Below are 27,785 nucleotides of genomic sequence, written 5' to 3' on the forward strand. Positions count from 1 at the left end.
TGTGTTCTTTAATTTCAAGCATGGAAGTGTGTGTTCCTGCTGCCTGTAGCGTGCAGCATGAGGCCTTCCCCTCGTCGTTCCTCCTCCACTATACTTCCTCTATCTCTCCATCCCGTCTTTGCTCCCTTTCTTTCACTCTCTTTCATAAATTTCATTAACGGAGAAATCCCATTAGCTCCCTCTCTGGCCCTGCCTCCCCGGGTTAACAACTTTGCTTAGCCATGTAAATTCAGAGCTTAGTCAGGCCGATTCTCCACACAGCCACCACCGGATGCTCGCTGTCCGCCCCACATTAAACGCTATCTTTGGATGTGTTCACGTGTGTGTGTGTGTGTGTGTGTGTGTTGGGCTCAGGATGTGAGGTCTGTGTAAACCTCTTGCAGCAGTTAATCTGGATCATGTGTGTGTTTGTGCATCTCCATATCATATACATACTGTACATATTCTCAGGGTCTGCTGTGTGAGGGTGACGGGGACAGACACTTATCTCCCGTGGGCAGGACTGAGGCGTCTTACCACCGGCCTAGCTCTGCCCTCTTCCTCCTCCTCTTCCTCCTCCTTCCTCCTCTCTCTCTCTCAGAGGCTTTAACACACAAACCCAGGAAGATTTACTCCAGTTTGGCTGCACCAGTGGCTCACTGGCTCCCAAACAGCAGCTTAAAGTGATATTTCATTTCAGGAGAGAGTTTTATTCTCTCGGGTGTAACACAGGTATGTCCAGGAATTTGTAGGTGTCTGTGTTAAAGCTTCTCTTTATCTCTACTGTCAAGAAATCTGAGCTATAAACTGAAAAATAGATGTTTTTATATGGGTCAGTTTCTTCTGTTCACCAGTTTTAAAAGTTTTACTTATTAACTCAACTTTTTAAGTATAATTATAAGGCCGACGCCGGTGTGTGGATGTCCTCCTGCTGCTGCTCCACCCAGATTCTATTTGTTTAAATGTTCCTGTTGTTGTGAACGAGCCACGAAAAATTCATGAAAATGTTCTTTCTGAGCCGTTTCAGAGTTTATGTCTGAAAACATTCTAGGAAACATTTAAAATCAATAGAACAAATCCACTTAAGTTGCTTTAAATTAGCCTCCGAGCACTTGTCCTGATCTTCCTGTCACTGAAACGTTCTTTAATGTTCCTCAGTCCAGTGGAAACGAGTTCAGGTTTCCCTCCGTCACACGTCTGATGGTTGAGCTGCTTCAACCTGGTGCATTAAGCTGAAAGATCTGTGGCCCCAGGGAGGAGGATTTGACCCATGAACAAGGAAACATGTCAATAATGTTTGAGGGTCAGAGGTCAAGAGGAATAAACCTGTAAACTCCATTATGAAACACATCTCTGAGGTTAACGCTGGCGCTCCGGTCCACTTCCTGCCTCAGGCCATCGGGCCGGGGGACAGTGTCTCCGGGCGGTCAGCCGTGACTCCGGGCTGACCCTGGTCTCCGCTCACTCTCAGGTGCTTTTCCACTCTATTTTTGGAGCAGGCTGCTCGATGGTGTCCTGATTGATTGAGATCCTGATCAATGGCAGGCAGTGGCTGGACTCCGGTCCCAATACTGGATCCATAGCGTCTCCCTCCTGCGCTGCTTCCTTCCTCGTCTGGGACTGAAGGAGGTTTTATCAATGACACTTCTCTGTCTACACACTCCAGCCACTTCCTGACCCAGTCAATGTCCCGTCTGTCTCACTAAATAATGATCCGCCGGTGAAGAGTTGCCCCAATAAAGAACCCTTGGACATTTCCTCTAAATAATCTGCAGAGAATCGGTTCATCCAAAGTCCACGAAGCTTCGTTTATAAAAGGTGTCGAGCCGTGAACGTAGTTTTAACCTTCGTCTCTTCAAAAAGGAGCTGAATGGAATTTAGTTCAGTTTAGTTTAGTCTAAAATTTTAATCTAAAAGAATCATCAGCGGCTATTTCCAGATCGAAATAAACCACAGAACACACGTAACGAAAATATTCAGTAAAGTGAAAAATAAAGATAATGATTGAAAATATTAATGTTGTGTCTGAACATTAACTTTGGTTTCCTCCACCATGTGTTTCTGTTAGTTTGCAGGTTCATCATGAAACCTGGTGGAGATTAACATGAGATGTTATCAAAGAATAATTACTATTGATGGATAAATCTGAGATTTTTAAAGGACTGACGTAGTGAAGAATGAATATCACCTGTAAAAAGTGTTTAAATACCCAAAAAATATAATATCAAGTAAAATTTAAAAAATCCAAAAGAGAGTTCAGGAGATTCTTCTGATGAAAGATGAACAAGTCCAGGAAAACTGAGTTTCGTCTCGACTTGTCACGATAACACCGAAATGTAAAGAAACATGGGATCATGACTCTAATGGTGACATTTATAAATGGCCATAAGGTGGCGCTATCCATACCGACGACTGATAATTAGTCCTCAAACAGCAGATTTAACATAAATCTGAGCTTCTCTTTCACTAAGTCACCTACGGAACTGAAAACCTTCTTGGCCGAGCGAACAAATTGGAATCAACACACACACACACACACACACACACACACACACGCTTGTCTCACTCCAATTGGCCCGGGTGACGGGCAGCGAGGGTGGGGGGGGGGGGGGGGGGGATTGGTCAGCCTCTGTGAAAGCACGTTGGACATCCCTGGGATGAGGGAGGACTGTCAAATCCATGGTGACGGCGATGCAGCTCTCCTCTGTGGGATCAGGCCTGGATGAGAGCCGGCTGCAGGGGCCCAAAGCCGAGGGATTCAGGCCAGGGGCCGGCCAGCGAAGCGCGGCTGTCAGTCAGAGCGGCCAGACACACCGAAAACTCTACAAACAGCTTCCACGGGATCAAGAGGAGCACTCTCGTCAGCTTAGGGGGGGTGGGGGGCTGCCGGAGACTCAGATTCGAGGGAGGAGAAAGAAAAGGACGTCATGTGAGACTGACTGAAGTCCACAATCAAGCGTCGGCCTCCAGCTCCCAGCTTTGGTTCGGGGATAGAGAACAAAACAATCACGTAGACACAGATTAAAAGTGTCTGAGATACCGAGAGTCAACAAGAGACGATCAGCTGATGGATGATGGAGGATGAATGGACTGATCGACCTGCTGTGTTGCCACATCCAATATTTGACCACGACACAGATATCCCACACACACACACACACACACACACACAGACACACAGACACACACTCACACACACACACACACACTCACAGACACACACTCACAGACACTCATGACAGGGTGACATGCAGATCAGCTCCACTCAAACTGTGTGTAGTGACAATGGTCTTAAGTGAACCTGTGTGAGACGCTGGGGCCATGAATAAGTGATGAAAATAAAATCTCACACACACACACACACACACACACACACACACACACACACACACACACACACACACACACACACACACACAGTTTCTTTTTTTTACACTTTGGAGGAATTCCATAAGATTATAAAATGTCTTTTGTCCTGATTGTCTTTCATTTATTGTTGACTTATGGTTTGAAGTTGTGATGTCACTTGACCTTTGACCACAAACATCTAATCTTTGTGTAGTTTAAGTGAACATTTGCACTGAACATGAATAAATTCTCGGGTGTTCCAGACAACGTGCGCTCAAACCAGACAGAACACACAGAGCGACGGAGGAACGAGAACTGAGACGCTGTGATCTCAGGAGTTAACTTGATTGACAATGAATTTAAAAATAATGAAGATGGTTTGATGGTTTGGTAAATGTTTTTATATATTTCATCAGCAGTTCATTTCCATTCTCTTCCTATTTAATTCTCACTTTCTGTTGCTCTTATCTCTTTAACATTTTTTAAATCGTAACCTCGTCTCCCGATGGCGTTAAAATCTTCGGACATTACTCCTGATGACTGTAACACTGGTCTGCACATACACACAGACGTGTATTCTACGGTGAAAAAATAAACAATCTCATTATATATTAAAGACGAAGCATGTTTGTCTCATGTTTCGTTTCTGAGCAGGTTCCTGCACAGGCTGGAAATCACAGTGAGTTGACCTCTGACCTCTCACGGTGCTTAAGAGGGTCGACAGGAACGAGTGCATGAGGAGGGGGAGGAAGGAGGGGGAGGAGGGGGTCGGGTGAGGAGTGGGGAGGGAGTTTAATTTTTCAATAGGACTGTCAAGGACACACAGAGGGTCGGCTCAGCTCCACTCACCTGAAAGAAAGTGTTCTGAGACCAGAGGAGACGCACGAGTCGTCTTCGTTGGTTTATTCTGTAAAGACGTGAGAAGTTTAATCTTAGAAGGACGAAGAACAGTTTATCTATTCAATCATTCGCTCACACACAGAGGAAGGGAAATAAAAAGACACACATGAACACACACACACACACGCCTCCTCCTCCTCCTCCTCCTCCTCCTCCTCCTCCCTGGGCAGCTGTTAGCAGTGTTTCACATGTGTGGAGAAGAAGCTCCCAGCAGAGACGACCGGGAGAAGAGTCGAGGGTCTTCCACTTACAGCAGAGATCAGAGCCGTGAAAAATTTATATCACACACACAGGGCGTGGTGTGTGTGTGTGTGTGTGGGGGGGGGGGGGGTCAGAGAAGCACTCAAGTACATGTGTCACTGTGAAGTAAACAGTCGTGTTTGTTTTCTGTCTGTTCTCAGCTGAAAACATGAATCTGTTCATCCACCTGTTCAGTTGTTCATCAGTCTATTCATCCGTCCATCTTTCCATTCTTTCATCCGTTTCTCTCTCAACTGCCCGTTTGTTTTGTCCACTCACTCATTCATTCTTCCTATTGGACCAATCATCCATCCATTTATCCGTTTTTACATCCACTGGTGTATCCCTCCATTCATCGTCATCCTTCAGTCTGTATGTGCAGCCGTTCATTCCAACTGGACCAAGTGTCCGTTCATTGTTTCAGTGCGTCCCAAACGTTAAACTTGACAAAATCAAAAAAAAACAACTTTGGCCAAAGAGTCTTTAACTCGACATTCAAGTGTTTCCAGAGGAGCAGGATCCAAACAGTGGTTCCATCGTTGTTTGACACAATGAAAGGATGTACGACAAGTTTTCCATGGAGGAATATTTCCCCACATGCAGCCCGTCAGATTAGATTAGGATTAGACTGAAGCAAACAGGATGTCATTCTGTGTTAATCTCCACTAAACTCAGTTTAGCTCTACCACAGCTGACAGCTGAGGCCCATTTGGTCTGAGAGCAACGGCCGGTCGCTGCTGCTGCCATTATCAGCCCCCCCGCCCACACACACACACACACAGAGTTTACAGAGTTGGGAAGGCCTGGAAGGAACGAACCGAAGCTGGCAGCCACCTGAGAGAGTTGATCCAAACAACTGCCTCCGTCAGCAACTTCCTCAGAGCTTTTTAGCCACTTTCCTTCTCTAATTCAGCCCCTCGTCACGGCCGGGCTTCACAGTGTTCCGCTCCAGACGCATTTTGGGTTTGACGTCCCCGAGGTCTGAGGAGTAGACGGCACGCATGAGTCTCTCCAGGTGAGTGGGGGTGCTGGGGAGGGGGCGGCCTGATTCCTACCAATCCCCCAACCATCTCTCCATCCTGTCCTCTCCTCTCCGTTATCCCTCTGCATCCATCCCCTCATCCCCTCATCCCCTCCATGTCTGGTCCATCTACGCCCACCCCTCCGATGACAGGAAAGTCCCGACTGACTGACAGCTCTCTCATCAGCTGGGACGTGTTCAGTCTATTGAAATCTACTTATTATTAATTATTCACAGACACACACCTCCCGCTCGCTCTCTCTCAGTCGTCCAGCGATGGGGCAGGTGGAGGCTGACAGAGCTCCAGCCTGCACACAAACAAACACACACACACACACACACACACACACACACACACACACACACACACACACACACACACACACACACACACACACACACACACACACACACACACACACCCTTTTATAACCATATTTCTGCTTCACAACAAACCCACATCAACTACACCTTGAACTGAATTCTTAAAACACGGCTGAAGATGAAATACCACCATTCAAAAAAGCTCCTGACCCCTCTCTCTCTCTCCGACACACACACACACACACACACACACACACACACACACACACACACAGTGAAGTATGGTATTTTACGGCAGGCGTGAACACACGTGATCTCAGGACAGATGTTGATTCTTCTGTCTGCTGGAGATCGAAGCATTTGTTCGATCTGGGAGAGAAATGGTTGAAATATTTTCCTTAAAAGACAAAAAGACACTTGAGTGAAGTTTCTAATGTGACGTCCTCGGGTCGGAGAGGATGATCACGCTAACGTCTGTTCCTCTGTAATAAGAACAAATGATTTGAGGGGATCAGACAGTTTCTCTCTCTTCACTTCAGTGTAGATTAAACTGTGAAGATGAAAACTCGCCTCCTTCTCCTCCTCTTACATCTCCAACGGGATAATAAAGGTATTTCCAGCTCAGTGTAGAATAAAGGACACCTCCTGTTTCTCCTTCTATTGAACACCTCTTTTTCTCCAAGCTCAATGTCTCCTCCTCCTCCTCCTCCATTTCCTCCCTCTTAGCTTCCTATTAACCCTTCCAAACCCGCCCCCAGTCCGCCCAAATCCAGGCTCAGGAGGAGACAGGCCCACATGAATAAGGGGGCCGAGGAGGGTCAGCTGAAAGGCATGATGGGACTTATCATGGAGCACATATGGGAATTGTGGGGGATTTGAGCGGGAGCGTGGCGGACACAGCAATGGATCAGCCTGTGACATCATTAACCACGGGGAGCTTCCATCCGCTTGGATTTCTGGGATTTCTGTAAGCCAGACGGCGACGGGCTGGAGGAGGCCGATTGGTCGAGGGAAAGTGGTGGCCTGTGGTTGACAGAGCGGAGCGTGTGATTGGCCGAAAAGCTGATATTGTGATTGAATTTGAAAAGTAAGAAATTAAAGTTGAAGATATAAACAGAGAGAGAGAGAGAGAGAGAGAGAGAGAGAGAGAGAGAGAGAGAGAGAGAGAGAGAGAGAGAGAGCTGGCCATTTTTATTTCTGTCTTTGTTTGTCATTTGTTTCTGCTCTATTTTTGCTCCTTGGAAATAAAATATGCAGTTAACTCACACAAACACACACACAGACAGACACACAGACACACACACAAACACACAGACAGACACACACACACACATCCATGTGCAGCCCTGGCGGAGTTTGGAAGTGTCAGTGGATAAGTTTGTCTCTGTCAGCAGGTCTGGCTGCTTGATGGTCGGACTTTGTCGAGGTGTTGTTTTTTCTCCCTTCGTTAGACTCTGCGTTAATTACTAATCTCACGGTCCAGCGCAGGACACTTGTGCTAACGTTAACTCTCTCTCCCTAATGAGGGGGAAACCACACAAACAGAGCGGATTTACAGCACGACACATGCGCACTATTTCACCGCCTCACACAAACAAATGGACAAACACACACTCGCAGAAAGAGGAGACGGAACACAGGAGCAAAAATATATAAGTACAAATAAACGTGTTCCAAAGATTCACGTCCTTTTATTTTACTTTTCACTGTCTTTGATTCCATTTGATTCGTTAATTGTGAAATCTGTGACGCGACTTTTGAAAGATGCTCCAACGGTAAATGTGATTATTAGAGTTTTACAGACACACACACACAATCATGGAGACACACTACATATTATATTCCTACAGTGCACATAACTCAGAAATGCTAAACCAGCTAAACCCTGTCAGATGCAGCATCAGGACTCTGCACCCCCCCCACACACACACATATGTTCAGATCATTTTACCTCTTTGAAGAGTCGTTGATTTAAAACACGTCCTCACTTTCTGAAAGTCTTTTCAGTTTGCACAGTTGTCTTGTGAGCTCAGCTCCACAAAACGTCCTCCACTAAAAGTCAAATATATGTTTAGTTTAACAAATATCTCTGTGTTGAAAAATGTTTTTTAAGAACTTTTTGAAATATCTACACCCAAACAGATTGTTTAAATGTTCTGATAATGTCCTCATCTTCATCTGTCCTCTGTTTGTTTCACTTTCTCTTTTCACTTTATAAAATGAATAATATTGTTTTCTTTCAAATGTTCAGCTGTTTTTGGAAAATGCCTCATTCTGCAAAAAATGTCCTTATCTCCCAGAATGCCCTCAGTACCAAGGTCGACCATTCACTTACCCCTGCCCCTGACCTAAAGCTCATTCTGACCCTAAACCAAGTCCTGACCCTCAAACTGTCCATGGACAAAGTGAGGACCTGGCAGAATGTCCTCATCAGTGCAAGAACACACACACACACCTGTCCCATCCTGCCTCCCTGTCCCACCCCCCTGAGGGACGCCGCAATTAATGACCCTTCTGATGACTGCATCATGTTCTGGTGGGGCAGGAGGCGTCCTCTGAGAGTGCACATCATGACCAGAGGTGAGATGTGTGTGTGTGTGTGTGTGTGTGTGTGTGTGTGTGTGTGTGTCAGGACAGTGGCTGTAGAAGAGCTGAGGGAGGCACCTCTGGGCCCAGGTGATGTCACATGGTGCTGTCGGTGGCTGCATGTGTGTGTTAGCTTTCGCTCATGTGTGTGTTTGTGTGTTTGTGTGTGTGTGTGTGTGTGTGTGTGTGTTGTCCACACTTGCTCCGCTCGCTCTCCCAGCACCAGGTGACGGGTGTGTATCGACGGGCCGCGTGTGTGTGTTTTCTGCTGAGGTGTGTTGGGATGTACGTGTGTGTCGGAGGCAGACGCAGCATTTTAAAGCTCGGGCTTCAGCACAAAGGGAGCGAACCATCAGCGCTTTAGAGTCCGGCTCTGACACCCCCCCCCCCCGTTCCACCCAGGAGCACCCTGCCACCCCTCACCCCCCCCCTCCCTGTGGCCCTGCAGCCTGGCAGGGTGATGAAGGAGAAGCTGTCAGGGAGAAAACAGGCCACGCAGAGGTTCAAACAAACTGCTGTTAGAGACACAAACTAACAAGCCTGCGGCCAAGGCCTCTTCTTCACGTCTCCTCTCCTCTGTTCTTCTTCTGTGGTCCTCAGCGTCGGCTCTCTACTCGCTCAAAGACTCCTTTTATCACGCACGTCACAGATTCCACCCTCTTCAGCACATTGTGCGTTTGATTACACCTGTTTATGTGCTGCTGATGTTGTTTGCTCAGCCACTGTGTGTGTGTGTGTGTGTGTGTGTGTGTGTGTGTCCATGACGCTGGTGTGTGTGTGTCTGTGTTCTCTTAAACCAACCTGCTGACACCAGGTCTGTCCAGTTTAGATACAGAAACACGGAGTTCACTGCTGAACCAGAGAACTCTCCTCCACCGCTTCAAAGTTTGCTCTGACATAAGCGCTCGCTGTTTACACTCGCGCTGCAGCTCCTTCATGTACACAACGCCACGGTGTGTGTTTTAGCTGCGGGCTCAACTGGATCAGGATTTCTGCAAACACACACACACACACACACACACACACGAACACTAAAGGCCTCTGGCACGTTTCATGTTCTGCACCAAGATGCTTTGAAAAAGTCTCAAAATGACTGAAACAGAAATATCATCTCGTCCAACCTTATTCCAGGTGTGACATCATCTACCCAGGGGGTCTCCCTTGGCGACCGGATGAAAAGACAGTGTCCTCGTCTGTCAATCATCTGTGTATCTGCAAAACTATACGGTTATTTCCACATTATTGAAGTTTGGAATTTATTTTCGAAGATGTTAAAACATTTGTCAGGACTGAAAGCAGAGTAAGATCAGCAGCATCACTAGAACTGAGCAGGAGGAGAAACATCTGTATTTATTGTCCACATGAGAAACGATCAGACAGACCTGAAGTTATCAGCGGAGCTCGTCTGCTCCAGAGGAACAACACGTGCAGCTCATCACCTCCGGTTCCGCTCGTGTCTTCGGAGCCTCTGTCTTTTCACCATGTCCATTCTGGTTCTTCATAAACTCCTACGAGTCGGTCCCTGTCAACAATAAGTGAAACAGTAAATAAAAATCATGTAGTCTAGTTCTGGTGTATTTCTCATATCTCACATCTGGCCTTAGTTTAGGTAACAACACTGGGACAAGTGTCTGAACCCTGGACACAGAATCTGGTGAGTGTCCCCTGTGGTGAGTTCTGTCCCTCGTGTCGTCCCACAGGCCCACGTGTGCGTCCTGTGACCTTAGATGCTGCTCGTGATTAGTTTTTATGAGGCCTAATGAATTCTCATGCATTCTCCGAGCTGCTCTGATTAATATTGATGATGTCCTGGGATTGCTGACATGCACCTTCCCACAGAGACGTGATTATGACCCGAGCAAGTTAACGCACAAGTCGGCTTGAAGACGGACGAGAGGGACGGACGGGCGACGCTCTGTATATCACAAGAAAGACAAAACAAAAGAAGTCTCTCCATCCTGGGCCACGGATGACGACCGCCACTTTATCTTTATCTGGAGGAACAACGTTCCAGACTTCCATGTTGAAAATAAATGAAGGTCAAAATATTAATTTTGAAAGTTAGTTAGTTACACTGAGGTTGAAGTTTAAAGAAACTTTAAATGGACTCTTTTTGAAAACTTAAGAACTACATGAGTGATGTTGGTGAGCGGCGGAAAACACATCAAGCAGCTCGGAGCGGACTCGTCTCATTCAGGTGAGCTGTCAGTCATCCACCGCACCTGGATTTAGCCCCGCCTTCAATAATTAAAGAAAATGGAAGGCAGAAATGGAGTGTCCCCATTAGAGCCACCTGTCCATCACAGAGCTGTCACACGGCACGATGAGGAGGAGGAGGGGGAGGAGGAAGAGGATGAAGGTAAGTTCACGAGGAGGAGGAGGAGGAAGAGGAGGATGAACTGCACAACATTAAAATCACATCCACTGTCAGAGACAGATCAGGTGCGTCTGCGTCCTCCTGCTGTTTGTGACTAAACCTCGTGTCAGAGAAACAACCAGAGAAACGGAGGGAGAGTTAAAGAGCAGGAAAAGTAAAGGTGGGCTGACAGGAGCGGGACAGGAAAAGGGAGGCGTGAATAATTCAGTGAGTGGTCTGGCAGGATTTCATCTCCCTGTTGATCTTCACCTTTTCTGCTCCTGCTGCTTTTAAAACTCCTCCTCCTCCAGCCGCTGATTTTCATTTGGATGTTTTCACTCACTACAACTGAGCATTTTACAAACGCCTTCCGAAATGTAGATTTTTAAACACACACACACACACACAGGACACAGAGGTGTCTCTGTGGAGTCACAGCACCAAAGGCACCATGGGAAATAAACTCCTAATTGGACAGAGGAAGAGAAAACCCGGTGACGCACCGGAGGTGGACAGAAAGCAGAGAATAACAAAAGTGAGGAACGACAGACAAGTGTATAGAAGAAGAAAAAGAGGAGGAGGGATGTTAGCCTGAGGACGGAGGTGAAGATTAATGAAGTTCACTCGTCACCTGCAGGAGGTGAAGAGGAGCAGGAAGCAGTTCTTATCACGTAGGTGTAACAGGAAGTCTTTGGTCCCTAATGTGAAACCAAAACCAACAACTGAAATGAAACTAAGGAACAAACACATGAAGCTGAAAAATCCTCCTCTGAAACCTGGAGCGTGTATTTTCTATCAGAGCTTCAGGTCACATGTTAGTGTCTCCGAGAACTGAGTCAGTCTGAATGTGTTGTGATGTTAATTATGATTTATTCATTTAAAAAACACCGTAGATACAAAGATGTTCTAATTATTTATGTGCACGCAGTGTGTGTGTGTGTGTGTGTGTGTGCGTGTGTGAGTGTGTGTGTCACTCTGCCTGGATGGAGTGAGAACCATCTCCTTGGTAACTCAGCACCTTTCCCCTCTCTCTCCTCCTGAGGTTGACCCCCCACTGAGAACACAGACACCCCAAACACACACACACACACACACACACACACACACACACACACACACACACACACACACTTCATGAATATTTAATCGTCACTGGTCTTATGACATGCAGTATCAGAGTCGTGCAGAAACATCCCATCTGAGCCCCACAGAGACTGATTATTAACCCACCACAGTGTGAGGGGGACACACACACACACAGACACACACAGACACACACACACACACACACACACAAACACACACAAACACACACAGACACACTTTCTTTTTTCCTGTCTTGTCTCCAGACTCGTCTGAAAAAGCTCTGAGATGTTTCTGCAAATGTTTTTTTTTTTTAGATGAAGTGAACTTTGCATCTTTAAGCTTTAACCCACGTCCTCGTCTGTCTGAAGACGTAACGTTGATTAATGTGTCACCTGTAAATGTTTAACACCAGTGAGTTCCTGTGTCCTCGTCTGTCTCACTCGTCTCCTCGGGAACGTGACGTCAGACAGACGTGTAATTACAGTGAAGGTGATGATTCTTGTGTTTAGTGTCGTGTTTATTGTCTCAGCTCCATTTGGCTGCAGACGATCGTCTGAGGCCCACCAAGGTCAGAGCCCCTCCCCCGTCAGTAGCTTTGTAGTTGTGTGAGTATAAGTTCAACATTTTTTCTCTGAGAATTAAATTTTCTGTCCTTAGATGAACCAACGTCAGTGAAGTACTAAAGGTCAACTACCACTCCTGTCTGTCGTCCTGTCTGTCGTCCTGTCTGTCGTCCTGTCTGTCGTCCGATCTGACCTCTGACCTCCGCCCGTCTCTTCATCCATTCATTTCCACTCAGAGCTGTCTCTCATCCATCGCTCTCCTTATGTAACCGTGGACGCTCGGTGGTCTGACAGGATGTGGAAGATGAATCTGTCTCATCAGGACCAGGGTGAGCTTCCTCTCCGGGGGGGATTCTCACCCCGCGCTCCCCCTGACAGGTTTGATGAATCTCCCCTTCCCCTCGTCTGCGGACACAAATCCAGAGGTTTTAACCAGAAACACCACAGCTCCGTCTTTCGGAGGACGGAGACGCACCGTGGGACATTTCACTCTCGGCTTCAGCTCGGCTCAACACGACGGCTGCGGACGTGGCTCGTCCTTCTGCTCTGAGGTCAACACAATCCAGATGTGAGGGACGCAGTCACATCTTTTAGGTCCATTGTGGTAACATCAGAGTGACGAGTCACTATCTGTGTTTATGTTTATTTTGCAAAATAAATTATGCAGAAAATACATTTTCACTTTACATTAAAATGACGTCACTTTCTTAATTCAAGTTATATGAAAAATATTTGGCTGAATTTGTGTTTTCCATTTATTTTTAATGAATTTTATAGTTGGAGTTAAATATTAATAAATGTCATAATGTCATTAATGTTTGATAACGACATCTTAGGAACCTTTTTTTTTATACTGAGGCCACAGATCAGTTTATAAATATCAAAATAATATCAGCATCGGCCCAAAACATCAATATCTGTCGGCTTTCAATTAAAACCACTGTCTGATGTTCGTCCCTGTTCAATGAAGGCAAAACACACAGAAGTATCTGAAACACTAAAAGTACATAAGTATAAGCAGTAAAATGTACTTATGTTGGTATCGTGGGACTTTTCTGTCTTTTGACCAAAACATGGATCTGAAGGTTTGTAGCTTTACACACATTTGACTCTTTATTGTTTGGGTTGACACACACACACACACACACACACACGTTAATGTGTCCTTTTCTGTCGAGTCCCAAAACCGAGAGTGTTTGTGAAACAACAGTTCTGTGTTTGTGTTCAGTTCAGAAATGTTTTTGTCGTCTGTCCTTAATAAAGCTCATGCAAGTTTAATCCCTGTAAACAGGACCAGGTGAGTGGACGGTGCACGATGAATTATTCATGGGGGCCTATCTGACCGAGGGGGCGGGGGTGGGGGGGTGATCGCGTGTGAATGTCAACATGTTCACACTCTGATGAGAATTACAGGTGGTGGAGTCAACATGAAGACAAACTGCAGGACGGAGTGATGGACACTGGAACATGGAGGAAATCAGAAAGTAAGAGTGTAGAGCTGGTGATGAAGATGATGGAACTTCACAGTGAGCGAGCGTTGGTGAGGTTTCTAACACGTGATGGACATGAAAGGACATGGATGAGCTGATCTTTGATCTTTCCACAGCAGAATTTACACGTCATGTCCCGCCTCTGGCTGCCGACATCGACTTAAGGTCAAAAAGAAGCGATATAGAAAATAACATGTTTCTAAAATCTGACGTCACTAAATTAAAGGTGTTTTAATCGTTATAATTGTCGACATTGAAGCTACTGACCATTATAATAATTTTTTGAAAAGCTACAGACTCAGCTCTCGTCTGACGGCAGGAAAAGGTATTTCTAACTTTTCAGAATGTGGATGAAAAGACCTGAACTTGACTTTGACCAAAGATGAAGAAAAGATGGACCTGAACCTCCTTCAGAAACAGACTCAGAACAATAACTATGAACAATAACTATGAACAACAGCAGCAGCCCGAGCAGAGAACAGCTTCAGTTTGAGCATCTGGCCTCAAACTGCCAACATCCCTCACCACAAAACTAAACTCTAAATGAAAAGGCAACATGTCAGACAAGTAGCTCCTTCTCTTTCCCGACTCCCTTTAGTTTCTATCTGTTCTCCACCTCCTCGTCTTCCTCTGTGACGGCTCCAGAGCGGGAGGACGCCACGACAGCTGCGGCTCTCCTCACGTACAGCACGCCGGCGCTGAGTCGACACTCCTTCACCACAAACACTTCTTCATTCTGTTTATTTCTCTTCCCGCAGCGCGCTCGGTATTAAACGGGCTAAATGAGGACATGCTTTTATAAGGCGGGAGCTTTGAGTGTACCCCAGTTTAAGTTACATCTCAGAACAAAGACGCTGTTGTGCCGTCGCTTTCTGTTTCCTCGACAGTCTCTGAATTTAGACGCTCACTCGTTCTCTGAAATTCTTTTTCTGAATTTAACTTTTAACAGGTACGAGAAACTTCTCAAACAACTAGAGCTCAATCCTCCACCAGGACCGAGTCTCCTGCAGTCAAATCAAGCTGCACCAGATTGAAAACAGTCATGAATGAAGCCACAATGACACAATCACAATGCTGAAGAAAACACAATCCTGATTCTGCCTCCGAATGAACTGAGCTTCAACCTTCTGCTTCGTTTCACGGGAACTCATTCTGTAGTTTTTCCATAAATCAGCTGACAAACAAACAAACAAAGTGGAAACATCTCCTCTCGCTCTTCTTAGAAATGCAGATCAGCAAATTAAAGCTTCCTGTGTTTCTGCTTGTGTTCTACCTGAAGATGCAACGTGAGACTAATCAGATTTTATTCTGAAAGAGCTTCACCGTCAGACTTCCTGCGCGGGAGTCGTCCCTTCTCTTATTTTCGTCCTCTGAGTCTCTGAGTCGTCTCCTGACTGCATCGTCCTCCTGCTCGACAAACATGACACAACCCAGTTAAGAGACATTACACGCTCACGCACTGTCAGCCTGTCCTGGGGGGGGGGCACCTTTTAGATGAGCATCAGTCCGGACAGTGTGTGTCTGTCTGTGTGTCCAGGTCCTCAGTGTGTGTGTCAGGCTCAGTGACGCCTCAGTCACTTCCACTCTGCAGCTGCACCATCTTTGCCACCGGGAGTCCCTGCGCGGCACTTTGCGGGCGCAGAGGGTGACAGAGTGCACGACAGCCGGGCGCCGCGGTCCTGGCACCTCGCTGTCACCGAGCAAACACTGATCCGCCCTCAGGACGCAGAGGGACAGACACAGTTCAGGAGACGTGTTGGAAGTGGTTTGACGCTCGCGCTGTCCCGGCGTAAACGATGGAGGTCGATCTGAGCAAGTGTCTTAAGGTTTCATCTCTGAGGGACTGAGGCCTCAGGCCGGAGTCCGACTGCGTCTGAACTCACTCACTAATCTTCACATCGTGACCTTGACAGTGTTTAGAGAGAATAAATACAAAGTAGAATATATACCATCATGCATTGCGCTATAGCGGCGTTGACAGGGAAACAAAATGGCAGAGAGACAAGAGCAGAGGTCACGTCTCACTCTTCTCTCTCTACTGCTTCTTATCGTTACCAGAAAAAATGTGAATCATCGTGAGGACAGGTTCATATTTTGCCGACGTTTTCACAGAACAACTGTTTTAACATGTTAATATTTACGTTGACGTAGTTTTGTTTTTTTTAACGACGGGGACGAGACCAATGTGAGTCGTGGTGGTAAAATATGGAATAAGAGCAGAGCAGCACAAACTGAAGCAAACAAGTTTATTTCTACATTTTAAAAAAACATGAAAATATCAAAAACAACGTCAAATAAAGTGAAAACGCAACGAGTTCTTTCCAAACTCACAACAACAACAACAACAACAACAACAACTCACATCGTTCTGACGATGGAAATCTGTGAACTTGTTTCTTAATCCTGCTGACGAAACAAGATGAAAACCAAAATGTGTATTTTGGGGTTTGTGTGCGAACAGAAAAGACAATGTGAGTGTTTCTGCTGGTGTGTGTGTGTGTGTGTGTGTGTGTTGCAGGAAGTGAGTCTGTGGTGTGGCTGCAGGCCAGGCTGAGTGGAATAATTGATTGCCGATTGACCCTCCACTGCCACTGAGGACAGTCCTCACCACTGCATTACAGCACGAGCTCAACTGGTCAACTGCGTGTGTGTGTGTGTGTGTGTGCGTGCTTGTGTATAGTACAGTAGAGTACAGTATGCACGTTTTTGTGTTTGTGAGTCATCGACCACAAACCACAGCCACACAAACAGACGACTATTATGAAAAGAGAAAAAAAGGCCAGTGACACAAAGAAGTGAATGAAGTTTGAGAAATGAGGATTCAGACAGAAGTGCTGAATCACACACACACACACACACACACACACACACACACACACACACACACACGGATGAGGAAGTGGAACATGAAGGGAAGTGATAGTGGTGGTTTGGGGGATTCAGCAGGAACTCGACCCCTCGTTAAAAGGTTGACTCAGTAAATCTCCTCGTGACGCCGTCAACAGGGAACAGAACAACACCGGGGAAATACTTCGTGAGTGAATTACTGGAAACAAATAATGAGCACAAACTGCTCGAAAAGTACAAAAACTGCAGCGCAGTAAATATAGAACAGTTATTTGCAATATTGCAAATTAGTGTGATAACAGTTATTCTGCTTTAACGCTTCAAAGGAGAATATGTGGAGGTAATTTTCTCTTTATGGCACATTTGAAAGCCTTTATTTTCCACTTCCTGGTTAAATGTAGCCTCCGTCACACACACGCACACACACACGCACACGCACACACACACACACACACACACACACACACAGCACATCATCCCTTCGCTCTCATTTATTTGTTTGTTTGTTTGCCAGTTTGTTTAGCACTGTATTTTCAAAGTACGGGACAAGGTTGGATTTGCTGTTCGGGCATATTTTCTCCTGTGATAGCATGTTTGAATTTGTCTACTCAGCACGCAGCGTGTCAGTGTGTGTGTGTGTGTGTGTGTGTGTGTGTGTGTGTGTTTGTGTGTGTGTGTGTGTGTGTGTGTGTGACAGCGTGGAGCCGGTGGAGGCACACGCACACACATATTCAGGGGTCGCAGCGGCTGTACGGCGTTTATACCGGAGCCAAATTGCTTTCCGGTCTCTACCGCTCTGTGGGGGTCCCTCCAGCTCTGCAGGGGCCCCCGGCCCCGGGTCACTAACTCAATCACCAGATCAGGAGTAATAATTATTAAAACCCTGTGAGCATTAACAGCACGCAGGTGATTTATCAAAAACGTCGATTACATTTTGTGCAGGGTGACAACTTTTGAAAGCTGAACCTGTCCCCCGGGAGCCGGTCCTGAGAACATGCTCCCTGTTTGGAACTGTTGGTGCTAAATGAAAAGAGTGGCAGCGGGGACGACATCATTAATACACCGAGCAGTTTTTATAGATAGACACATTCGGTTCGTTCTTTTTCTGCTGCGGAACACTACACCTGAAGCCAACAGATACTCAGACAGAACAACGACCACGATGGAGCCTCTGGGAGAAATATTCTGCCACACGGAAGTCGTGTGATTATACAAAGTCATGTAGATGCAAAGTTGTGAGGAAAGGATGAAAAGAGTTGCTTCGAATTACAAATATATTTAAATGAAGACACCTACACCACAGCAGGAAAAGAATCCCTTCACACATTTATCAGGTTTTAAATTCCATTCAAAAGTTGCTCTGGTGAACTTATTTGTTTCTGGCAGCGTTTGGATCCCGGCTGCTTCCTTCAGCCTGACGACTGTTCAAAGCAAGAAACAGCTGCAAGAGTCGAGACACTTGGATCTTCTCATTTCATAAAGATTACAAACATGTTCATTATCCTCTTTTTACAAATTCATTCTGTGACTGATAAATCTCATTGAAGAGTAAATCTGATTTCATCCTTTCACCGTCCAACCACCGTCCAACCGTCTCACAACTAATAATGAATGTTTGTTGTTCAGTCTCTGTCTGTGCTCAGAGTCTGATGTTTTCACACCAGTGGATTTTTAAACCTTTTGACTAAAACAGTTTGAATCCTGTTGGACAGACGGACTCTTCTTAACCTCTGAGCCGCTCAAACCCGGATGTTTCATTTGTCCTGAGAGGTTTATGGTTCTGAGTCAGTGTGCAGGTGTTTCTCTTTTCATTCCTCTCTGTAAGACAGGGGCCACAGAACCAGTGAGTAAAGCTGCACCTGACTGAGGCGCTGCTGCAGCTCTGTGCTGTGGATTCTCTCCATTATTGCAGAGTTTTTTTGTTTTTTTGTTTTTTTTGGGGGGGGGGGGGGGGGGGGGGGGTCGTCCCTGGAGGGTCTGAAGGGCCCCGGGGCTTTGACAACAGCAAAAACAACAACAGGTGAAGGAGGAAGAGGCCGAGGTCGTTATCAGTCTTATTAAAAGGATGTGGATCTATCAGCAGCTCCACACTGTGTGTCTGGACACTGTAGAGAGAGAGAGAGAGAGAGAGAGTGTGTGTGTGTGTGTGTGTGTGAGTGTGTGTGTACTGTAGGTAAGCTGAGCCGAAGAGACGCTGACTGTGTTGAATCTCAGCAGCAGCTCCAGACGCCAGAGACACACTGCACCTCTCTCCTCCTCCCTCCATCCCTCTCTTCCTCCCTCTTGGTCTCTTCTCTCCGTCTCTCTCGCTGTTTCACTCGCTCGGTTTCTCAGACGCAGATCGACGGAAGCTGCTCTGATTTATGGAGAAAAGACCAAGAGTGTAGTCATGGTGATCTCTCTCACAAACACACACACACACAAACACACACACACTGCATATCACCATGATCTGTGTGTGTGTGTTACAAGCAAACACACACACACACTGATGATGGCTGTCACACAGCTCAACGTTTCCTCTGAGTCAGCAAAAACAGGGAGAGGAGGAGAGGGATGGAGAGGCTGAAAGGATGGAGAGAGGGAGGAGGAAGAGGAGGAGAGAGATATAAAGAGCAAATTAAAATTTTCACTGAGGTGAAAACTGTGTTTTCTTGCCCTAAAAGATTTGATCACTTAGTTTAATTAGTTTGTGACAGTGAAGAGAAACAGAGAAAGAGGCTTTAGATAAATTAATAGAAGAAGATTTTAAACTCTGAACGTTCGTCTTACACATTTATGAAAACGACATATATGAGCATCGAGCTGCGTGAAGGATCTATAACCTACTGCGTGTGTGTACAAGTACACAGGTGTGTGGTATGAGTATAGAGACGAGCTGATCGAGGGGATGAACATTAAATAGGTTTAATGTTTTTATTTTACGAGACTCTGCGTGTTGCAAAGAAGCTGATGATGAGTAACGGATGCTTCAAAAGAATCTGACTTTAAAATGAACACATGGAAATACGCTCCTGATTATTGAGAGTGACACATTTAGCAGTTTTCAGGTTTTTAAATCCATCTGAGGAAAATAACCAAGTGGTCACAGCTCGGTTTAACTGTTTGAGTAAATACTCTCATGCAAACATGATCATCTGCACATGTGAACATGCACCTGCAGAGGCTGTGATGCTGTGCACGTCTGACCTGCACACACACGCGCACACACACACACATATGCACACACACACAGGGTTTGAGGTGAGCCGCCACCCACCGGACCTGAAGGCGGTGTCACATCAGCACCAACGCGGGGTGGCATCTGTCTCAACCCGCACTGCTTCCACCCTGAGAGGAGGGAGAGAGAAAGAGAGAGAAAGAGAGAGAGAGAGCACTTAGTGCAGCTTAGGGCACGTGCACGAGCGCGCGCACACAGTGGACACCGAGGGTATCATGCAAAGCTGCCTCGTGCACACACTCGAAACATGGAGCGAGAGAATGAGAGATGCGATCATCTACCTCGTGCGTCGGTGGAAAGATTCATCTTCATTCATCCATCCCTCCATCCCTCCATCCCTCCATCCATCTCTCCCTCCATCTCTCCCTCCGTCCCTCTCTCCCTCCCTGGGGCCGGTGCAGCTCAGAGGCCGCTGAACTCGGCTGCATGTGTCCGCTTCGCTGCTGCTTCTCTCTCGGGAACAAAATCTGGAAAAAATAAAATCTGTATAATTTTACCGGAGCTCGGAAAAGCTTCTCCCCGAACATCGTGCTTTCCACAGCGGCCTCACCGGACACCCAGAGTCCGCCACTAAAACCTCTGACAGCGGAGCACAAAACACAGAATCAGTCACAGAATCAAAACTTAAACGAGGGAAATGAAATTAAGAAAATCATTAATTCATCGATGCTGAAATTATTCACGTTATTTTGGAACATTTGTGCGCTTTTACGCACGAAACTAACCGAGGCCTCCCGGTTCTAACCACGGGCCTTTTAAATAGACTCATAATAAAATTATAATTATAATAATAATTATATCTTCGTTACATTAAATATTTTCACCTCGACTGTGTTTAAATTTATTATCCGTCTTTTCTCATCTCTAAATTTTAATTGGCACATTTTCTATAATTTAAAACTTAATAAAGAGCCTTTAAATTGTGTTATTTAAAAAAAAAATCAAAGACATTTCAACATTTCTTTTACAGATAATTATCCTTCAATACTCGGTTATAAATAACAGTGGGTTATTAAACGGGCTCTTTTATTTGAGTCAATTTATTACATTTGTATTTTGAATCTTTTTCTTTAAACCTGCACGGAAGCTGAGGCGGATTAAAATAAACTCAAAACGTGTGACAGAGTCCGAGCTTCAATAATTCAGAGGCAGGAAGTCTCCTCCGTCTGCGCCTCTTCGGTTTTTATTTCCAGAATACGACCTGAGCGACAATGACGCAGCAGCAGTCCGACAGATTTGGGACAGAACTTTTTATTAAACATTATGAAAACAAGATTCTCAACAACGTTCCACTTTGTAGGTTTTTCACTTGTCGACACGTTAGGACACGTTCATTGAATAAATATAGAAATCATATGTACAGATATACATTGACAGCACTGGGCAGAAGTTCCATCTCCCTTCATTGAGCGCAGTCGAATTTAAATCAAAACGTTTCCAGGAGGTTTCAGGAAAATTTACAATTCGAACCCAAACAATTTAAATAAACTAAACTTACAAGAGGGAATTTGTCGATTAGTTTTTTTTTTTTTTTTTTGAAGATTATTTCTAAATTGATCGTAATTTAATTTTCACATTTCCGGCTGCAATTAATAATAACATCGAATCTCTTTGAGGATTTTTCTGGTTGTTTTTTCTGTGCGTTTCGTTTTTGAATTTCTCTCCTCAGCCTCCAACAGGTGGAGCGAGCACCGCGCACATCTGCACACTATTGCACATACATCTGTAGGCAGCAGAGAACCACACGAACCAGGGAGGTTTCCTTCATGTGCACAGACTCTGCAGGGACAGTGAGCTCCAACCAGCGCGCAACAGCTAACCAGCATCAGGACACAGGATCTTATTATTTAAGACACGGAGCTGCAGAATAAAACCCACAGGCCCCGAAACGGGTTCCTCTACAAATATATTAAAGTAAAAAAAACAAACCAACAAACAAACAGAATCGTTAAACTAAGTCTTTTTGAAATCATCAGGTTGGTGCATAGAGTTTTAGCAGCGAATGCAGTTCATGTCCATCTAACAAACGAGATTTTCACCTCATCCAATTTACATCCAGCTTTTTCATATTCTGCAGTGATACATCAGAAGGTTCCTATAAGAGTAGAAAACAAAAGGTTTGATCTCTTCTTAGTGCAGTATAGGCCTTTGACATTACACATGTTCAGCAGGAGGAGGAGGAGGAGGAGGAGACCATAGACGATAGATTTGCATGCTGTAACATACAAACATTTTGTATTAAGACATGTCGAAGAATCCAAGCAACAAAAGCAGTTGTCGTTAAAAAGAGAGAAGGTAAAATAACAGAGTTAACTGCTCTTCTCTACACGTTATGTACAGGTGGAAATAAATACAGAATCTAAAATCTGGCTCAGTTCATCTCTTTTTGTCGTTTTTCTCTCTTTTTCTTTTTTAAAACAATAGAAAAGTTGATTGAAAATAGCAGTTTAGAGACGCATCCAGTTCTCAGCAGTAGCAGATTGTTTCTCAAGTCCTTTACACCTCTCAGGGTTGTGTGTGTTTTTTCTTCTTCTTATTTAATGGAGGAAATATTTTTGGTGGCTTCTTGCATACCCAGGCCTTACTAATGTCAGAGGAGGAGGAGGAGGAGGAGGGAGGGAGAGAGGGAGGATGAGAGGGGGGAGGAGGAGGAGGAGAGAACCATGGGCCATGCGTTCCATACATGTGGAGGGGTCGTGGGAGATGACTGGAGGTTACCATACATGTCCTGCATGCAGGGTTGCAAAGGGGGATGGGAAACTATAGACTTGCAATATTGAAAAGTCTCTCGTGTGCAGGACAGCGCGCCTCGGACGCACAGTCTGCTGGAGGCGGTGTGTCGCTTCTTCTCCTTCAGTCCGATATAGAAAAACACATTCTTCCTCCCAGTGTTAAGACAAAAGCATCTCTCTCTCTGTGTCTCTGTCTGTCTCTGTCTCTGGAGTGAGACAGTCATGTCCCAGGACAGTGATCCCATGTGTCCACGTCACCACACGACAAGTTTTAACCACAAACATCTTTAAGACTCAAAATGCGCACAAGGATTATTTTGTGCGCACCCGCTGCTCGTGCGTCCAGATGTGTTTGTTGTTTGAGGGAGAAACTGTAAACAAAAATACAAACGCAGTTTAATGTCATTAGGGTGTGTGTGTGTGTGTGTGTGTGTGTGTGTGTGTGTGTGTGTGTGAGTGTGTGTGTGTGTGTTGGGGGGTGTTCAGAGTCTATGCTGCAGATCTTCAGTCTCTACATGAAGAAGTCGGTGCTCCCCTGTTTCCCGGACGGATCTCTCGTGTTCCCGGGCCCGCCGGTGTTGTAGGTCCGGGTGGCGAGCTTCTCGTACTTCTCCTTGTAAAGATCCCGCTCCTTGGCCAGACGCGCCACGTCCTGCTTCAGCTGCTCCACCTGGCTCTGCAGGGTGCACTTCTCCGTCTCCAGCATGTGCCGCTGCTGGACGCGCTTGAAGCGGCAGGACTGCGCGTAGCCCCGGTTCTTCAGAGTGCGCCTCTTCTGCTTCAGGCGGATCACCTCCTCCTTGCTGAAGCCCCGCAGCTGCCGGTTCAGCTCCCGCACCGTCATGCTCACCAGCTGCTCGTCGGAGAAGCGGTCCTCCAGGCGGGCGTGGTGGCCGTGGTGGTGATGGTGGTGGTGATGGGCCTGGTGGTGGTGGGCCGCCGAGGCCGTGGACAGGTCCTCCCCGACGTACTGCTGCCCGCGGAAGCCCTCGTAGGCCTGATGGTGGTGGTGATGGTGGTGCGCGTTACCGATGAGGGCCTCCACCGCGTCCTCCGGGGTCAGGTTGAGCGCCTCGGGGTTGATGTGGTGCTGGTAGCTGGGGATCCAGTACAGGTCCTCCAGCTGAGGTTTGCCCGCGTTGCTGTGATTGTTGTTGCTGCCGCTGTTGTTGCTGCTGCCGCTGCTGTTCACCCCGCTGGCGAGGCTCTGGTTGGGTTGAGCACCCGGGCTCGGTGCGCAGAAGCTGGGCGAGGAAGGCACGGAGGAGCAGGGTGTGCTGATCGGGGTGGAGGAGAGGGAGCCGGACGGGAGGCGGTGGCAGTAGCGGTCGGCCTCCGGTGGCTCCTTCTTCACCTCAAACTTCATCAAGTCAAAGTCGTTGACGTACTCGATGGCCAGAGGGCTGTTGGGCAGCTCTGCGCTCATGGCGAGGTCGGTGGCCATGTCAGTCCATGCGACGACTCCTGCCCTCACAGCCAAACCGACGGCAGACGGCCCTCTCGGATACAGATTGCGAGGAGGAACCACAGCCTGTATGGTGTATATATAGACACACGCACACGCCCGGTGCGCGGAGCTGCTGCAGGGCCGGCGGGTGGGTGGAGAAACTTATTATGGCTGCTCGTCCCTAAGACTACTTCTATATATAGTGGCGTGAATATACGTATGCATGTAAATGAACTTGTACACCTGCCAGTCTGCCTCCGCTCACTGCTCTTGTTGACAACTTATCCCAGGTCAAATGCACGCTTTAATACCAGGAGCCCCCGGGGCGGCTGAAACTCGAGTCTGGTGAATTTGGAGACACCAACCTGTCTTGTCCTCGCTTCACCTCTGCAGCCCACTTGCCTCCAAGTGATTTAATGTCCTTGCTTCTGCTCGCTCCACGTAACGCCACAAGATTTTGTCTCCTCCGCTCGGTGCGTCACAAATATTCTCCAAGCATCCTCCTCCGGCTCTTGTTGTTCACAGCGTTATGGTGAAGTCCCGGGCAGAGTCACTGCAGCATGGCCCGGAGGGAAAGTTTCTCACACAGTCACATTAGACGGTGTGCGGCGGCCACAGGGCGCAGCGCAGGCGTGCGTAAAAGTGTGCCAAAAGTTCCAGGAATCCCAAACGGAATGGCGCGTGCAGAAGTTTTCAGAGTTCACACGGATCAGAGATGAATCTTTAGCTGCAGAACAGTTTAGCAGAGTCCGCTCTCCCGCTGCTGCGTTCAGGTTCGATCCCCACGGTCCTATCCACCCCTTGTTGGGGTTGTTGACTGTGTGTGTGTTTTAAATTCCAGATGCTTTCTCTCTAACGACCTTCACTTCGCTTCTGAGAACCTCACGGTGCAATCACGTAGTGTCACTGAGGCGCTGGACGGCAATCTGCACTTATAAAGACGGCGTGGACCCCACTCCGCCGACCCTCCCACACTGAGGTGCGACGGACCAATGGGAGGAGATCTCAGAGGCGCATTTGCATCCTCCTATAGCGAGAAGCCCCAGCGTGGAGCAGCGCACAGCCGAGCGGAGCCGAGCGGGGCCGAAGTGCGCGGAGCTGCAGCAGCAGCAGAGAAAACAGGTGCAGCAGATCCCCCCCTCTAGTGACCGAGCAGCTGCAACTGCACGGGGAGAGCGGAGTAAGACGAGAGCCCCGGAGGTTTCTCAGAGAGAGAGAGAGCGAAGGAGAGAGAGAGCGAAGGAGAGAGAGACGTTTACTGGGAAGAGAAACACGTCAAAACCGGGTGTGAGTTATGTAATGACAGTGTCCGCGTGTCTTCAGATTTCAACTGTGCATCAACACATCTTAACATTTCTATAGACGCTGAGAAGTCATTTGGTTTGGACTCTTTAAGGATTTCTGTGAAAAGACTTTAAATATTATATATATTTTACTTTTACATTTTAACCATATGTTAGATACGTGTTGTGTTTATGAACACGTACAAATGTGGTAAATAAAATGGAAGTAAACAGAGTTTGTCATAAATCAGGAAAGGTTTCACTAGAATATATAAAGTCTATCCAATAATCAAATGTTCTTTGACCCCCCAAAAAAAATAAACCTGAAAATGTTGAAATGTAATGTGGATTAAGTTGACTGGTCCCGTTTAGGGACAGTTAAATCAGGTGGTGCGCAAGCGTGCGTAAAAGTGTGCCAAAAGTCCAAGGAAACCAAACTGGAATGACAAGTTTTCAGAGTTCAAAGAACAACTGCAAGAGTAAAAGAGCTCATATAAAAATATATAATATAATACAATGGAGGGTAAAACCAAATCAGAAACAAGAGGTTTGAACGGTGATGATGTCTGAGGTCTGGTTGGTGACTCTGAAATCTTGTAAAATCTTTTTTTTTTATATTGGCTTTATTAAAAAGAACTTATTGTTTCCACCTGACTCTGAAGAAGCCACAGACCAAATCTATCAATCACTGATCGATCGAAAGCCACGCGCCCCCGTTTGCCAAAAATCAATCCGCATTTCCGCGAGGCTGCTCGGAGGCCGCGCTGTGGCTGCGCGCAGGGTTAAGTATGATTGGATGGTCCCGGCGGTGGTCTTCAGGGTTTTCATTCGCAATTAACCACAAATTGGATCCAGACTCATCCCCGCGGATCGACGGGTAATTAAGCCCCGCCGCGTGCGTCTCCGAGCCGGACACACTGAAGCCTGATGCGTCTGCTTTTTTTTATCCCGGGGTGAGAAGCTTTTAAGGGGCAGAAAAGAAAACCGGAGCGGGGGGTTTGAGCAGGATGTCGATAGAATAGCGGTGATAAGTGTCCTACCATGGGAGCAGATCTTAGACCGGGACACCGATGCACCTGACCCGCCTGGCCTCTCCAGCAGGGGACGCCCCCCCAGAGTCCCATCCACCCGCAGATATGAGAGTGATGCCTCTGCGGAAACAGAAAGTGCCTGCGGTGAGTTTAACTTGAAATCAGATGTGAACAGGAAAACCAAGTGCTGAGCTTAACTTCCAGTGTGAACTGGCCATGGAATATGTGCCCCTCCCCCCCATCCATCCCTCCATCCCTCAAATCTGCTGGGCAAGATGAAAAGAAGAGTAGGAGATGAAGGGATGGAAATCATATCAAGGTATTTTAAGTTTAGGTACGCTAAGTCATTAGAAGAGGGTTTTTCCATCACATAGACAGGAACTGGCCGAGCTAAGCAGTCTGCATTGAAACGGCACATTTAAGAAGATCTGCTGTGGTCCATTCATTGTCAGGGGAAGGGGAGTGTCTGCGGCCGAGGGCTTGAGACATAAATTTTTGATGTCAGGGTTTTCATTGTGCCTTTGCATATTGGGACTTCGCTGCAAGTGCAGTTCTACCGATTTAAGCAAAACGGACATCAGCAAGGTGGAGGATCGACGGTGGGCTTTGAGCGGGGCCGCGAGGCGAGCTCTGAGCCAAGCTAGCCAGCATCCAGGGTAAGAAAAGGCCGGCTCCAGGAGGTGGCTCAGGGTTATCTGAGGCCCGGAGGAGGGTTTCTTTGTCAGTGTGGTTAAGTCTCTAATGCCGCTGTGGAGGAATCAGCTGTAATTGTGCAGAGATGTGGGACGCATGCACGCGCACGACGGTGAAAGTAAGACGGAGGCTTACTTTAGTAATCAGGCGTTTCACCACATGTGGGAGGAATCGCACATAGACATCATGTTTGTTCACCAGGGTGATGAAAGGTCTGTGGTTTTAGAGACGCAGAAGAAGTGACGACAGTGAAGCTGAAAGGAGATTTAATGATAAACTATGATCAAATTTACTCACCAAAGTAAAAGCTGAAATCTGAGAACAGTGACAGTGTAGAGGCTGAAGACTTAAGGGCCTGAAGACTCAGTGGAGCCTGTGTGGACAAGTTTCCACCAACATTTAGTTCAGTCAGCAACTGTAACATGTAGGAAGCTGCCAAGAACCTTTGAGAACATGATTTCACATGCGTCCGTGTCCAATTAGAAACAGCGTCAGTGTTTTACTCACCTGATTTCCATAATCTGTTGGCGACTGGACCAGGAGCAGAGATGCTGTCGTTGTCTGGAGGTTTTCTCCTGCTCGTCTGAGCCGACATGGATGAAACTTAGTTCTGACCCGAGCTGAAAAACACATGATTTT

At 46.7% G+C, this 27,785-nt stretch overlaps 1 protein-coding gene and 1 long non-coding RNA gene across 2 annotated transcripts; both read right to left on the bottom strand.

Annotated features, from left to right (window-relative positions):
* Nucleotides 1-20,291: 20,291 nt before the first annotated feature.
* Nucleotides 20,292-27,785, bottom strand: LOC138406827 (uncharacterized). The gene is made up of 4 exons (XR_011240226.1): nucleotides 27,654-27,785; nucleotides 27,444-27,519; nucleotides 26,463-26,573; nucleotides 20,292-20,427 (listed from the first exon to the last, which is right to left on the bottom strand). It is a non-coding gene; the product is annotated as an uncharacterized lncRNA (long non-coding RNA).
* Nucleotides 23,103-24,343, bottom strand: mafaa (MAF bZIP transcription factor Aa). The gene has a single exon (XM_069520329.1). It carries the CDS (start codon nucleotides 24,134-24,136, stop codon nucleotides 23,204-23,206), a length of 933 nt encoding a protein of 310 aa, XP_069376430.1. The 5' UTR covers nucleotides 24,137-24,343; the 3' UTR covers nucleotides 23,103-23,203.

Source organism: Paralichthys olivaceus, chromosome 3 (genome assembly GCF_024713975.1).
Source record: "Paralichthys olivaceus isolate ysfri-2021 chromosome 3, ASM2471397v2, whole genome shotgun sequence".
Taxonomy (NCBI): domain Eukaryota; kingdom Metazoa; phylum Chordata; class Actinopteri; order Pleuronectiformes; family Paralichthyidae; genus Paralichthys; species Paralichthys olivaceus.